Source organism: Danio rerio, chromosome 11 (assembly GCF_049306965.1).
Source record: "Danio rerio strain Tuebingen ecotype United States chromosome 11, GRCz12tu, whole genome shotgun sequence".
In the NCBI taxonomy this organism is placed as follows: Eukaryota; Metazoa; Chordata; class Actinopteri; order Cypriniformes; family Danionidae; genus Danio; species Danio rerio.
The window spans coordinates 39,247,501-39,262,500 of record NC_133186.1 but is presented as its reverse complement, the minus strand read 5'-3'; the positions used below and the strand labels follow the sequence as shown (position 1 = coordinate 39,262,500).

Below are 15,000 nucleotides of genomic sequence, written 5' to 3'. Positions count from 1 at the left end.
ATGTGTAAAGCGCTTTGAGCGTCCAGAAAACCACTACATAAATGTAGGGAGTTATTGTTATTATAAAAAGATGGTGGTTTATGAAATGCATTTGTAATTTATGCACATGAACATTTTGATTTTCTGTTAGATCTTCAAACCAAATCATTTGTCAGTGTGTGTTGTGAACTTACATGTGACTTAAGTTTTCATTTTTCTTAATTTACTTTTGACATGACTGTATTCCTTGGATTAAAAAGGCATTTTTTTCTGACAAAGCTGGCTGCAAAAAAGTCATACAGATCTCTTGTTGTTTGCACATAATGGAACAAATGCCCAAATGTTTGTTTGTATATGTTTGACAGAGGCTGGAGGAATCTTGGCAGTGAGCTGTAATGTTGTACGCTGTACACAGTTGTTCATTTTATGGCTTAATTTCTCTCTCTCTCTCTTTTGTCTCCCACAGGAAACAGTCGAATATGCCTTCCTTATCATTTTCACGATCGAAACCTTCCTGAAGATTATAGCGTACGGCTTGGTGATGCATCAGAACGCTTATGTCCGGAATGGATGGAACATGCTGGATTTCGTCATTGTCGTCATTGGGTATGTTTACCTGATTGTTTTGCTAAGCTTTAACACAGTTCCCTTCCTATCAAATCAATTAAGTTGTGGTTTTGAGACACATAGGTTTATTTGTTTACGATAAATAATTTCTTTACTTAGGCTAAACACAAAGCTGACGAAACGAAAATAACTGAGCATACGGCAAGTGTTATTCAGTCACAAGATGGCGCCAAACAGTCAAAAAATGCAAAGCTGACTGAACCGAAACCATTTGAGGGAAGCTCATGCGCATTATCATTCACAAGATAGCACCAAACATTCAAAAAACAGCATTGTGAAAGACAAGTAGACACATATGAATGTTGATGTAACTTAAGTATATGGATTTGAATGTGTTCACTGATGATCAAGGTGTTTTTAAAGTTCCCAGATGAGCATGCATTATTTAGCGGTTTTTATCTTGGAATAACATACTTCGGAATGTTGCGACCAACCAATCAGAATTGAGTATTCCAGACAGCTGTGTAATAATAATGACTAAATAATGATGCTTAAAATGCAGTGTTTCATCACATGAATAAATTACAGGGATCCCTCGTTAATTTCAGCAGTTATGCTCTAAAAATAACCTGCAATAAGCAAATTCTGGGAAGTAGTCAGCTTTGTTTTTTCCATTTATTATAGATGTTTTAAGGCTGTAAAACCCTTAACTACACACTGTATACACTTTTCTCCGACAAGCATTAACATTTTTCCTGCAGTCACTGATCCACAATGTTAAAACAGACTGGTGATGGTCTTGCTGCGGACTGTTACAACACTTTTTTGCATCCTTGTTGAAACCCTTTGCTGCTGTCGTTCTTGTGTTAATTTCCTTGTTTATGTAACGAACCAATTTATTTATTTATTCCATAATGGCGCCCTACAGCCACTTATCTTCAACCTGTAACCAGAAGTCCAAATTGTTGTGCCATGGTTAGCATCTTCCTCTGCCTTTTGGGTCATACCGCAGGTGCCTTTGATGGTGCAAAACGTTTCGTCGACATTGTGGGATTTGTTGGGGAGAAAACTTGCAAACATATAGTATACCACATCAGTCACACTGCAAGCGTTCGAAGATTTATGTAAATTTGGCAAGCTGAATGGATTCTGTACTGTACAGGATTGATTGACAATGGTCTATAGCTAATCAGGACGCAGAACACAATGCGCTGCAAAAAAAAGCATGTCAAATTTCAATTAAAAATAATGCGAAATTGTTAGACTGCGAAACTTTTTTTTTTTAGCGAGGGACCACTGTACATTTCTAGAGTTCGCACTTAGATATGCTTGGCACTTATAGCAGGTTTGGCATGCTGTCCCGGGAGAGAACCCTGAGCTCGGAGATATTTGAGCCCAGGGCTCCCGCCCGGTCTAGAAGCATATCAGGAGAACCGAGATCAGGTAGGTCTCGATCGCTCCCCCTTTAGAAGGGGAGAAAAAGGATGAGATGGGGTGGAAGGGGGGATTCTTCCAAAACGAAGAAAGTGCAATAAGGAGAAAGTGAACCATTTATATTAAGCTAGGATCATTCTGATTGGATTATTACTGATTATGGATGAGTGGCCAGCGGTGCACAATCATATCACCTGCTCCTCTCGAAATTAGTTTATGAAACTTCACTTAAAATTATATTTGAGTAGAATATAAAAAATACAAAATATCAAAAGGACAGCAAATGTGTAAACAGTAGCATAATATGTGGAAGAGAATCATTTAGAATGGAAAGATAAAATAAAAAGAACAAATTCATAAAACTAAGAAAACCTATTCTTTCTTGTTTCCTTTTTCACATTATTTTTCCCCCCATCATTCTTTGATATGTCGCTTTCACAGATTTTCCACCATCAAGGCCGTTCACCTTGTCTTCAACTCACACACATCCACACTCCTTATGGTGATATGACCCAGAAAAGACCTGTAAAATAAACCAGTGACGTGAGCAGCCACTATTCTCTATATTCTGCCTCATTATACAGCCCTCTATGGAGCATTTTCTGGTTTTAGATTAGAGTTCATTATTGGCTGTATTACTTGCAGGGCATCCTCAATTGCCATTTTTTATTTCAGTAAAATGTAGGTTGAAGCATACTATACTTTATTAATTTGAGTGATTCTGACAACAATTCTATGATTAAGCATATCAGTTTAAGCTATAATTACGCATATCAGAACACTCATTGGCCACTTAGGTAAACCTTACTAGTACTGGGTTGGACCCCCTTTTGCCCCCTAACCCTTCGTGGCATAGATTCAACAAGGTACTGTAAATAATCCTCAGAGATTTTGGTCCATATTGACATGATAGCATCACGCAGTTGCTGCAGATTTGTCGCTGCACATCCATGATGCGAATCTCCTGTTCAACCACATCCCAAAGGTGCTCTATTGAATTGAAATCTGGTGACTGGAGGTCGTTTGAGTGCATCAAATTCATTGTCATGTTTAAGAAACCAGTCTGAGATGATTTGCACTTTATGACATGGTGCGTTTAGATGGGTACAACGTGGTCAGAAAGGTATTGACATGGTCAGCAACAATACTTATGGAAGGCTGTGGTGTTGACACAATGCTCAGATGGTACTAATGGGCCCAAAGTGTGCTTGAAAAATATCCCAGCAGAAATTGAGACTTATCAGACCAGGCAACGTTTTTCCAGTCTTCTCTTGTCCAATTTTGGTGAGCCTGTGCGAATTGTAGCCTCAGTTTGCTGTTCTTAGCTGACAGGAGTGGCACCCGCTGTGGTCTTCTGCTGCTGTCGCCCATCTACCTCAAGGTTGGACGTGTTGTGCATTCAGAGATGCTCTTCTGCAGACCCCCATTGTAACGAGTGCTTATTTGAGTTACTTCTGCCTTTTGATCAGCTGGAACCAGTCTGGCCATTCTGCTCTGACCTCTGGCATCAACACGGCATTTGCCCCCAAAGAACTGCCGCTCAATGAATATTTTCTCTTTTTCGGACCATTCTCTGCAAACCCTAGAGATGGTTGTGCGTGAAAATCCCATTAGATCATCAGTTTCTGAAATCCATTCTGGCACCAACAACCATGCCACGTTCAAAGTCACTTAAATCATCTTTCTTCCCCATTCTGATGCTCGGTTTGATCTGCAGCAGATCACCTTGACCATGTCTACATGCCTAAATGCATGAATTGCTGTCATGCGATTGGCTGATTAGAAATTTGCGTTAATGAATAGTTGGACTGGTTTACCTAATAAAGTGTCCGGTAAGTGTAATTATGAGTCATTTAGTTTTATCATTTTGGTTTTTCTGTAATTTTCTGTCATTATTCTAACATTTTAATCCTGTCCAATGCTTCTTTTTTTGTCATTGGCCAATCACATGCTTCAAGATTGCGTCATGTAGCAGTGCTGTCTCAGCATTATCTACAGTAACATGATTTTATGGATCTAATAATAAATATAAACTACATACATTGTTGTGTATTTTAATGTACATGTTGTGATTATACATTTGATCAATTACCGCATATACATTAGATATTATATGAAGCATTAGGTCATGAATATTTACCTGAGTTTCACAGAAATGTAGACTGACAATGTAGAGTACTTCATTAATTTGAGTGTATTCAGATTCTGACAATGCTATAATTAAGCATATCAGCGTTGCCAGCTTGAGCAAAATGCTTCACAGTGATACGTTTTAATTTTCTAACTCCCTGGAAAAACACAGCGTCTCCACAAAATGTGACAGCTCTGCAATTCAGGGAAATCTTGGCTGCTGCCTTTGCGTTAGACTTCATCTGGCACCTACTGGCGGTTTTAGTGTCATATAAATTTATCCATGTCAGGCCTAAAGCAGCCAAGGTACAGTACTAGCTTAAAATAAATCAAGTTATTCTTAACTAAAAATAATAAGACTATTTTTGCCAGTAATGCACATCCCTTATTATGAATCTACATGTGCAAGTCTTATACACTCATAAACAACATCCCACATATTACAGAGCATTCATTTTTAGAAGATGAGATGGATAGTGAATAATCATTGTGAGAAATCAAGACTCATTTTTTATGTTAATGTTTAAACTTCATGTCACATTCTACTGTATCAGCCTAAAAAGATGCAGAAGGCCAAAGATAAAATGATGAAGAAAAAAAGCTGCTCCTCTTTTGTCTTTGCCTCAGGCTTGTTTCATAGCGCATGCATAAGCAGTGTGTAAGCAAAAGCAGCGTAACTGCACCATCAGGCTCACACTGTGCTTTCACACTGACAGCGCTTGCGTCTGTGTCTCTGTCCCCAGAATAAAGCATTTTCTGGGTTACTACATTGAGCATTTGCTTTTAAAATGTCCATACATTATACAGTGCTTACTGAATGTGCTATTTGAGAATTATTACAAACTTGATATTCATGGCGTCTAATTTGCATGAGGAGTGTGATCACATTTACATCCGTATGACAATTAAAGGAATATTCCAGGTTCATTACAAGTTCAAAGCTTGATCGACAGCAACTTTGGTTTAATGTTTATACAGAAAAAAAACTAAAAGAAAAAAAAAATATATATATATATATGTAAAAATAATATACAGTTGAAATCATAATTATTCAACTGTATATATATACTGTTTGTATATATATATATATATATATATATATATATATATATATATATATATATATATATATATATATATATATATATATAGTTGAAGTCAGAATTATTAGCCCCCCTGAATTATTAGCACCCCTGTTTTTTTTTGTTCACCAATTTCTGTTTAATGGAGGGAAGATTGTTTCAGCACATTTCTAAGCATAATATTTTTAAAAACTTATTTCTAATAACGGATTTATTTTATCTTTGACATGATGACAGGAAATAATATTTTACTAGATATTTTTCAAGACACTTCTTATACTATACAGCTTAAAGTGACATTTAAAGGGTTAACTAGGTTACTAAGGTGAACTAGGCAGGTTAGGGTAATTAGGCAAGTTATTGTATAATGATGGTTTGTTCTGTAGAGTATAAACAAAAAAATTAGCTTAAAGGGGCTAATAATTTTGTCCCAAAAATGGTTTTTAAAAAATTAATAACTGCTTTTAATCTAGCCAAAATGAAACAAATAAGACTTCATCCAGAAGAAAAAAATATTATCAGACATACTGTAAAAATGTCCTTGCTCTGTTAAACATCATTTGGGAAATATAAAATAAAATCAAAAGGGGGCTAATAATTCTGACTTCAACTGTGTATATGTGTATGTATATGTATGTATGTCTGTATGTATATATATATATATATATATATATATATATATATATATATATATATATATATATATATATATATATATTGTATATGTGTATATATGTGTGTGTGTGTGTGTGTGTGTGTGTGTGTGTGTGTGTGTGTGTGTGTGTGTGTGTGTATATATATATATATATATATATATATATATATATATATATATATGATTTAAATTAATTTAAATCAGAACGAATGGGGGGTGAGGGTGGGGTTAGATGTTAAGTGACTGCCAGCTGACATGCTCCATAGTGATAAATGTATTTTAAAAATGGATATTATATAAGAACTATTAAGAATTTAGAATAATTAAGAATAAGATTTGTAAAGTCATACAGCTCTGGATAACTTGAAACAGTGACCACAAGTCTCTCCTACATCATTAAAAGTTCTCCGCAGTCGTCTTGACAACACAAACACTACTGTCACCTCAATGGAAACCCTGCTTCTGCTTTCAGTTGATTGAAGAATGAAAAAGATGTGACAAACGTAACACGATTTTTCCACTGAAGGTTCACTTTTATTTCAATTGTGAGCACCCAGGGGGCAACAGCAAAAACAGGGCGGATAAGTAAAAACACTTGTGGCCGTTCAAAAGATGTCCCTCTCAATGCAAAAAGTGCCTTCCCTGTGATCAGCCTCTTATGCAGCCAAACTTAAAAAATATATAAAATAATATTTTTTAACCGATATTTATTAACTTATAGCATTAATCGGTTACAAACGCACCCTTTCGGTTAACAGGTAATCGGTCATTTTGAGCATCCCTAGTTGTACCCCAACATCTTGGAGACGTTGCATTTTGTTTGGAAATGAAAATCGAGTTGACGTCAGAACCCAACGTCTAACCTAAAATCAACCAAATATCAACATCAAATAAAGTTACAGCTTGACATTGTGTAGACGTTACTGCTATAACGTCTATCAGACGTTGGATTTTGGTTGTCATACCTGATGAATAAATGTCAGTATTTAACATCAATATGACGTTGGTTTAAGATGTTGGCTTGATGTTGGATTTTGTCACTTTCCAACACAACCTAAAAACAACCAAATATCAACGTCATTTGACTTTGTTTTTGAACATAACAAATAAGTTGTCCTTAGATGTTGGCGTTGAATTTTTGTCTCCTGACTTAAATGTAACCTAATATTAATGTCTTATGATGTTGTGTGCCTGTTGGGTTGGGATTGATCATTTAATTGAACAAAAAATGTTTCTAATTGGAAAAATGAAATCTTGAGTGCGATGTATAGCATCCTGTCAACTTGGCAGTGTCATTCCCTGTATCCCTCACCGCTGATGTTTTTATCTGTTCGCTTCTGTGTAAATCATCTCAAACTGTGTTCACTCTCTTCCGCTTTTCCTCTGTATTTCCTCATCACTCATACACACACAGTCCACTGGGTAGCTAGGTCACATTTCGATCAGTTCGCCTCATGCAGAAAGAGCTGTCTCTCCCGCTCTCTCTTCACCTACTGTCCCTCTGTTCACAAGCCTGTCGCTCTTGATCTGCAGTGAAGATCAGGCACGGATACTTACAGATAGGAAGTCAGTCTTTATACAATAAATCACTGCCATTATTGTAATTAAAGTATATGCATGTAGGGATGGGCATGTTTTTTTAACTTGTTTTTTTTTTATATTGTGTTTAGGGGATGTTAGTTGCTTATGGTAACCGTATTGTTTTTACAATGTGTGAGTTAATGTTTTTGTCAGTCATATAGCAAAAACCAAAAACACATAGCGCGTTGACAACCTAAAAACCTCAATGCATAATGAAAACTATTAAAATAAGTTCATATGACCTGACAATTCAAGACGTGAAATCTAAAAATAACCCTGTATGTGTTTTTCTTAAATAACATATTATGTAGTTTATTTATATCACACAAGCAAGTGTATTTTGCAACCCAGGTACATTGTAGATATGTGCCCAGGACAAAATTTTTGAAAACTAACAAATACGTACCCTGGACTATACAGTATGTGTGCTCGGAGTTTTTGTTTTCACAAATCCACTAGTGGGCGCCATGTCTGACAATCTCAAATATGTTACTGGGGCATTCTCGTACATGTAATTTATTGGAAATCCACCAGAGGTCGCTGTGTACATTTTCCGCGAATTTTATCGTCCTTCTTTTGTGCGTCCTGCTACCTCATGTGCTTTACTTTGAGTTTTGTTTGACCTCGTTTCACCTTTGCCTGACTCGAATCCCGGCATTTTGTAGTTTTAATTAGAGTTCAGACTAGGAAGAAAAATAAAAATAAGGAAGCTAAAAACATTTTTTTTTCAGTAAAGATGCTTAATTTTTCCTCTTAATTGTGAGTCCATTTTTTTACTTTGTCCCGTTTTGCTAAGAATTGTAAAATTTTACAATATTTGAAGTTGCAATAGCAACCATATTTACAGGGAGGAAAAGCTATTTACAGTTGACGTCAAAATTATTAACCCTTCTGGGAATTTTTATTGTTTTTAAACATTTCTCAAACAGAACAAGGAATTTTTCACAGTATTTCCTATATTATTTTTTCTTCTGGAGAAAGTCTTATTTGTTTTATTTCGGCTAGAATAAAAGCAGTTTTGATTTAAAAAAAAAAAAAATTAAGGTCAATATTATTAGCCTCCTTAAGCAATGTTTTTTTTTTTTTTTTCGATTTCTACACAGCACAAACCACTGTTATACAATGACTTGCCTAATTACCCTAACTTGCCTAGTTAACCTAAGTTAAATTAAGCCTTTAAATGTCATTTTAAGCTGAATAATAGAAATCTGTTAAAAAAAAATCTTCATACTGTTAAACAGAAATTGGGGAAAAATATACAGGGGGGCTAATAATTTTGACCAGCTGTATATTGTTTTAAATAATCGTGGTTATAATTATGACTAGGGGTGTAACCGATAATGATTTTTTGTATTGGATATTTTCCTTTTTTCAGCTGGTTCTTTGTTGATTTTTATTTAAATTAAAGGTCTAAGTTCTGTTTGGTAAAACCAATGGTTTTTGCAGTAATATATTTGTGTAAATGAAAAGCAAATGACATTTGTCTCCTCCCTTTTTTGCTGATCTAAAGCATGGTCCGATCCATGACTCAAAAACCAACCCTGGCTCATTGTGGAAACGTAGCCCCGTGGACGTTTCTGGAGACCGCAAAATACGTCCCGGGAGGTATGTATTCGAGCAGTTTTTATTTTCACGAATCCGCGAGAGGCTGCTGTGCGCGCTTTTTCGTGTCTCGCACGCCTCTTGTGAGCGTGCGCCGTTCGTGCCCGCGCTGTTCTCGTGTGAAAAGCCGCCGGAGGCCGCTGTAGAGCGGCCGTCCGTCCGACTGACTGGCTGAACGGCCAATCGGCCGACCCAGCCGCCCTCCTCCTCCTCCTCCTCCTTCCCTAAACCCAAGCGACAATTTGTAAAAGCCGTCCAGAAAAAAAAGCAAAAGCCCTCGTCTGATTTGACCGCGTTTTTAGATCTCGCCCCGTCGCGAACTTGTTCGCTTTTATTTTTTTGGATTCTGTTTTTCATCTAACCTGATTTCTGGAACCGCTCTTCCCCGGACTCAATCCCGGTCGTCGCCGTGGCCGGCTCCTCCTCCCTCCGGGCCTCCGCTCCGCCGACGTAACACTGCAAGCTAAGCGGATAGATTGGTTGAGGCAGGAAAAACCCTCCACACGGAGGCGAGCCTCAGCCGGCGAGCGCGAAGAGGTGGAGCAAAGCGGCGTCACACCGCCCGGCATCGTTCGCTCAATTAAAAAAAGCAAAACGCGGCCATACGTACCTCTGGCCACGTAAATCGTGGTCTCCAAAAGCGTCCGCGGGGCTACGTTTCCAGAATGAGCTTGGGTTGTCAAAAACTGTTGTGTGATCTGAACCATGAGATTTGGGATCCGTTACACCACTAATTATGACCAAAATAACCATGATTATGATTTTTCCCATGATTGAGCACCCCTACTCAATTTTGGGAAAATGTTGATCACAAATGTTCTATTTATTTTATACAAAAGCTGTTTTTTCTCCTGTTTTGGCAAATACAATTATAGTAATTTCAAAGAAAAAAACAGAACATTTGGAATGTGTTTAATTTAAAAATCATGCAAGTTAATGCAAAAACCAATTTGCAAAGATCTAAAGGAATCAACTGTTTTAAATGAATGATTCAGTTATTTACTCAATCAGAGACAGGAACTCATTACCTGCCACTGGTGAATTTTGTGTCATTCATTCATTAATTTATCACTTATTTATTCTTGACAGGCCTTAACCAGCATTTGCACAAAAACACACTCCGCTAAATAAGTGCGATCATTGCAGCTGGTAATATATTGAAATATAGATTTTGTGCTACTATCACACACCCCACCAGTTGACATTTTGTGATTGATTATACAGAAGTGCACTGTGGTCACTTCAGGTCGTCACATGCTGCTTTTTTTATGCACACAGCAGATGATGCAGTCTGATGTTGTTCACACTGAATGTCTTGCCATTTAAAATTTGGCACATTCACGAAAGGTCATCCTCAGTCATGTGGTGCTGAAACTGGTTTATCTGTGTTATAATCCAAAGACGTATTGATGTTTTGCCTATTAACCTAGTACGCTATTTGTAAATTGTGCTATATTAGGAAAAAGTTATACATGCCTTGGTAGGCCTGTCACAATAATCAATATATGGACTTATCGCACAATACATGGACATAAGCTCAATCATTTTTGGTGATGCAATATATATTGTCCATACATAAAAACTAATTCTAGCAACAGTTTAGCTAATTGTGCAACATCTCTATCTCTTTTGGAGATGCCAGTCTTAATATGTTTTAAAAAAACACTGTAGTATTTATTATAAATGACTATATTTTCAGGTGGGTGTCTGACAACTGAAAAAAATAGATCTGGTAACAGATATCGCAGCCTCTGTTACCGTTTACCTTGTATTTATTTGTTAACATTTATTATTATTTATTTAGGATATGCGTTTTCACATGCTGATTCCGATGCCTGATTATTAAACTGTTAATTGACTATAAATAAATAAAATATTCTTAAGAATAAAATATGATGTGTTCTTTAGAAGATTGTGATGATATTGCATTCTCATTCTGGCATCATATAATTATGAATGGCATAATATGGTTTTAAAATGACCATAATATTGTTTATCACAACATATTTTGGTGCTATATATCATACAACAAAAAATAAACATTGTGACAGGCCTATGCCTTCACATCTAACTAAAACAAAAGTTAAAAAAGGCTTGTGCCCTGAAAATAAAAATAATACTGGAATTAATGACACTAATTTTTATACAAATAACAAGATAGCATTAAAATAAACTACACAAATTACAAAAGTAATAGACAAAGTTAGAAAAACTAACATTCAAACAAAAACTGTTAAAACAAACTAAACTAAAATACTGCTATAGCATATACATAGTATCAGAATAACAGTCTGTTTCAAAACAAAGCATTCTTTTGAAGAGATTGTTATTGAATTTTTAAATCTAGGAGCTTTATCTTTTTAATTCTGAAGTGAATTGTACACAATCAATAGCCGATGTATCTAAAATGCACTGCTTACTCACCCTCAAATAGTTTCAAAGCCTTATGAGTTAAACACAAAAGAAGATATTTTGAAAAATGTTAAATACCTGTAACCATGGTCTTCTACCAGAAAGATCAGGAAATAAATTCATTAATTCATTCATTTATTTTCTTGTCGGCTTAGTCCCTTTATTTATCCGGGGTCGCCACAGCGGAATGAACCGCCAACTTATCCAGCAAGTTTTTACGCAGCGGATGCCCTTCCAGCCGCAACCCATCTCTGGGAAACATTCACACAAATATCCACACAGACATTCTAACACTACGGACAATTTAGCCTACCCAATTCACCTGTACCGCATGTCTTTGGACTGTGGGGGAAAACGGAGCACCCGGAGGAAACCCACGCGAAGGCAGGGAGTACATGCAAACTTCACACAGAAGTGTGTGAGAATGCAAGAGTGTATGGGTGTTTCCCAATATTGGGTTGCGGCTGGAAGGGCATCCACTGCGTAGAACACATGCTGGAATAGTTGCCGGTTCTTTCTGCTGTGGCGAACTCTAAAAAAGAGACTAAGCCGAAGGAAAGTAATGCATGACTAAGATTAGTGACGTGACATTAAGTCTGCCTGATAGAATTAGCAATTAAAGCCACATTTCCTTAGTAGGAAAAACAAATACAGTGGAAGTCAGTAGTTAAACATGTCAGAATAACTTCTTTTGTGTTCTGAGGAGAGAGAAGATACTCAAATAGGTTTATGACAAATGAAGGTTAAGTAAATGATGACAGAAGCTTCAATATTGATTAAACTATCCCTTTAATGAAACACGTGACTGTGATGGTAAAGATATTATTTACATGTGTTTTACTTTTCTGGTTGATCACTATCCTTCATTGTCCGTTAGAGTGTTCAGCAACGATTGTTTTTTTTTTGTTTGCAGATTGTTTAGTGTTGTCTTGGAAGTGCTGACCAAAGAAGGGGGTGAGAAGGAAGAAGTTGGAGAAAATCTCTCCGCTCATGGCCATGGAGGAAAACCAGGAGGTTTCGATGTTAAAGCCCTCAGAGCCTTTCGAGTGCTGCGACCGCTTCGCCTGGTCTCAGGAGTGCCCAGTGAGTTAAAAAACGCTTCTCATTAGGATTTATTGGAGTTTTTGAAAACATTTAAAACAATCTACACTCAAAAAAAAAATGACTTTGCTTGTTCAAACAACTAATGAGTTGAACCAAACAAATTTTAAGTTTTTTGGGCTGGGAAAATGTTTCAATCTACCAAAAGTTCTAAAAACAATGGAAGTAAACTTAATCGATTTGTGTTGGGATAATACATGAAGGAATTGTGTAGGACCCAGCATTTTTAACAGTGAAGTGTTATTGTTGTCAAATATAGTGATTATATCTCAATCACAAATACTGTAATGTGATAGATGCTGACAATGAAGTAGAGGATCCAAGTGCAGTTTATTATGAGAATGGTTAGGCAGGCAATGTTCATTCAGATTCGTGGTCATTAAACAGGTGGAATACAGGCAGCAAGCAATGTAAACAAACAAAACAAAGCGAGGGTCAAAACATGACAAGGAAACATGTCGTAAAGTTCACATTAACAATAAAACAAGACTCAGCAAAGAAGTGTGTGTGTGCTGTTTTTAAAGTCCATGTAATCAGTCTCTAACAGCTGTGTGTGTGTGTAATCAGTGAAACAGGAACCGGTGTGTACGAAGTGCATGACGGAATTTGTAGTTCATTAATTGACAGTATTGTAAAGGTGAAGGTGTGTGTTTACCAACGATATGCGGTGATCATAACAAATATAGTGAACCAAGAGCTTTGCCTTTAGTCAATCTATATTCCTACTCTCACCTATGGTCATGAGTTTTGGGTCATGACTGAAAGGATAAGATTTCAAATACAAGCGGCTGAAATTAGTTTCTTTCGCAGGATGGCAGGGCACAACCTTATAGATTGGGTGAGGAGCTCTGTCACCATGGAGGAGCGCCGATGCTCTTTCCTCCGGGTGCTCCGGTTTCTCTCACATGTTCAAAAAACATGCGTTTAGGTGAATTGGGTAGGCTAAATTGTCTGAAGTGTATGTGTGTAAGTAAGTGTGTATGGATGTTCCCCAGTGATGGGTTGCAGCTGGAAGGGCATCCGCTGCGTAAAACATATGCTGGATAAGTTGGCGGTTCTTTCCGCTGTGGTGTCCCCAGATTAATAAAGGGACTAAGCCGAAAAGAAAATGAATGAATGAACATACTGTATATTATTTGACATATTTAAAAATATTATTTTAAATGACCATACTGACAATGTTCATGCTGACTACCGATGATATAATTCAGAAAATCAGTAATTTTACACAAAACTAATCATGAGACACTTTGACAGAATCCCTTTCTGTGTCCTCAGAGCAGTGCATTGGATGTTGGTTGAGAGATGCTGTACACTACGGCCATATGGCAGGAAAAGTGCAGCATTCCTTTCTGTATCCCCGCAGGAACCTTCTCTGAGAACAAGCTGTCTAACTCAATGCCCCGAAGACACTAGTTTGTGTCTGTGTGCATGTAATAAGAGTTAGAAGTGAAAGTTTGGACTTAAATGCACCCAAGTGAGCTCTTTAACCCTGCGTATGAGTGTAAGGCCCCGTTTACACTAATGCGTTTTAGTTTGAAAGCGCATAAGTTTTGCTACGGTTACGCCATCCGTCCACACTACGCCGGAGTTCTCGAGCGCCGAAAACGGAGCGTTTCGAAAACGCTGGAGAGGCCGTTTTCATTCTAAAACGCTGCAGCTCCATCTCAGTGTGGATGGGGAAAGACGGAGACATCTGAAAACGGAGGCGGGGCTGCAGACATTCGCCTCTCTGATTGGGGCTTTTCCTCAATATTAAGTAGCCTACAAACAGTTCAGTCCTGAATCTTCTCCGTGTAAGTTCAGACTTCGCAAGTTTGATCAAGGCTGCATCTCTTCTTCTCAGTTTGATATGGAAAACATACCGAGGACACGCGTCAATCTTCACAGGGAACAGTGTACTTTATAACTTCATTCACATCACCTTGGCTACGTTGTTTCACTTTCTCAACAATAAAATGTATACTTGATTTAAGGAACTGCCTATTTTCATTTTAATATTAACAACTAAACAGACAGCAGAAATGTTGAGGCGTCGTGCTGCATATATGAGCGTCATCTTCACTGTGTGCATATTTATAACAAAACGGAGCCGATAACAACTGCCTCCTTTCAATTTCAGTGAAAATACGAAACATACCCTCTCTTTTGCTGAATATCAGTTTTAATAATCGATAATGGCCATTATAAAAGTATAACATACAATAAGTGTATACATTATAGGAAATAAAGGCAAGCGATCAGTCAATATACAGAATGCACGTGCTTACATTAATCATTAACTTATCTTTGTGCTCAGCCAAAACACGTTACCTAAGAACAAGTAATATTCCAATGACCAAAGTCAGGGAATATGTCGTTAGATAAAGACAACAAGATGAATGAAATATCACGTTTAATAAATATAGTGAGATTAGATCCAGCGGGAGATGCTTGATGAGAAGTCCGACTAGCAGA

The 15,000-nt window shown here is 37.1% G+C and overlaps 1 protein-coding gene across 50 annotated transcripts in view; it reads left to right on the top strand.

Annotated features, from left to right (window-relative positions):
• Nucleotides 1-15,000, top strand: part of cacna1da (calcium channel, voltage-dependent, L type, alpha 1D subunit, a) — a 174,670-nt gene that overhangs the window by 56,023 nt on the left and 103,647 nt on the right. For all 50 annotated transcript variants that reach the window (XM_073915657.1, XM_073915660.1, XM_073915653.1 and 47 more), the window contains 2 exon segments: nt 446-585; nt 12,356-12,525. Coding sequence is in view for 37 of the 50 variants with exons in the window: in XM_073915631.1 (XP_073771732.1) it covers nt 446-585; nt 12,356-12,525 (310 nt within the window). In the remaining 13 variants the exon portion in view is untranslated.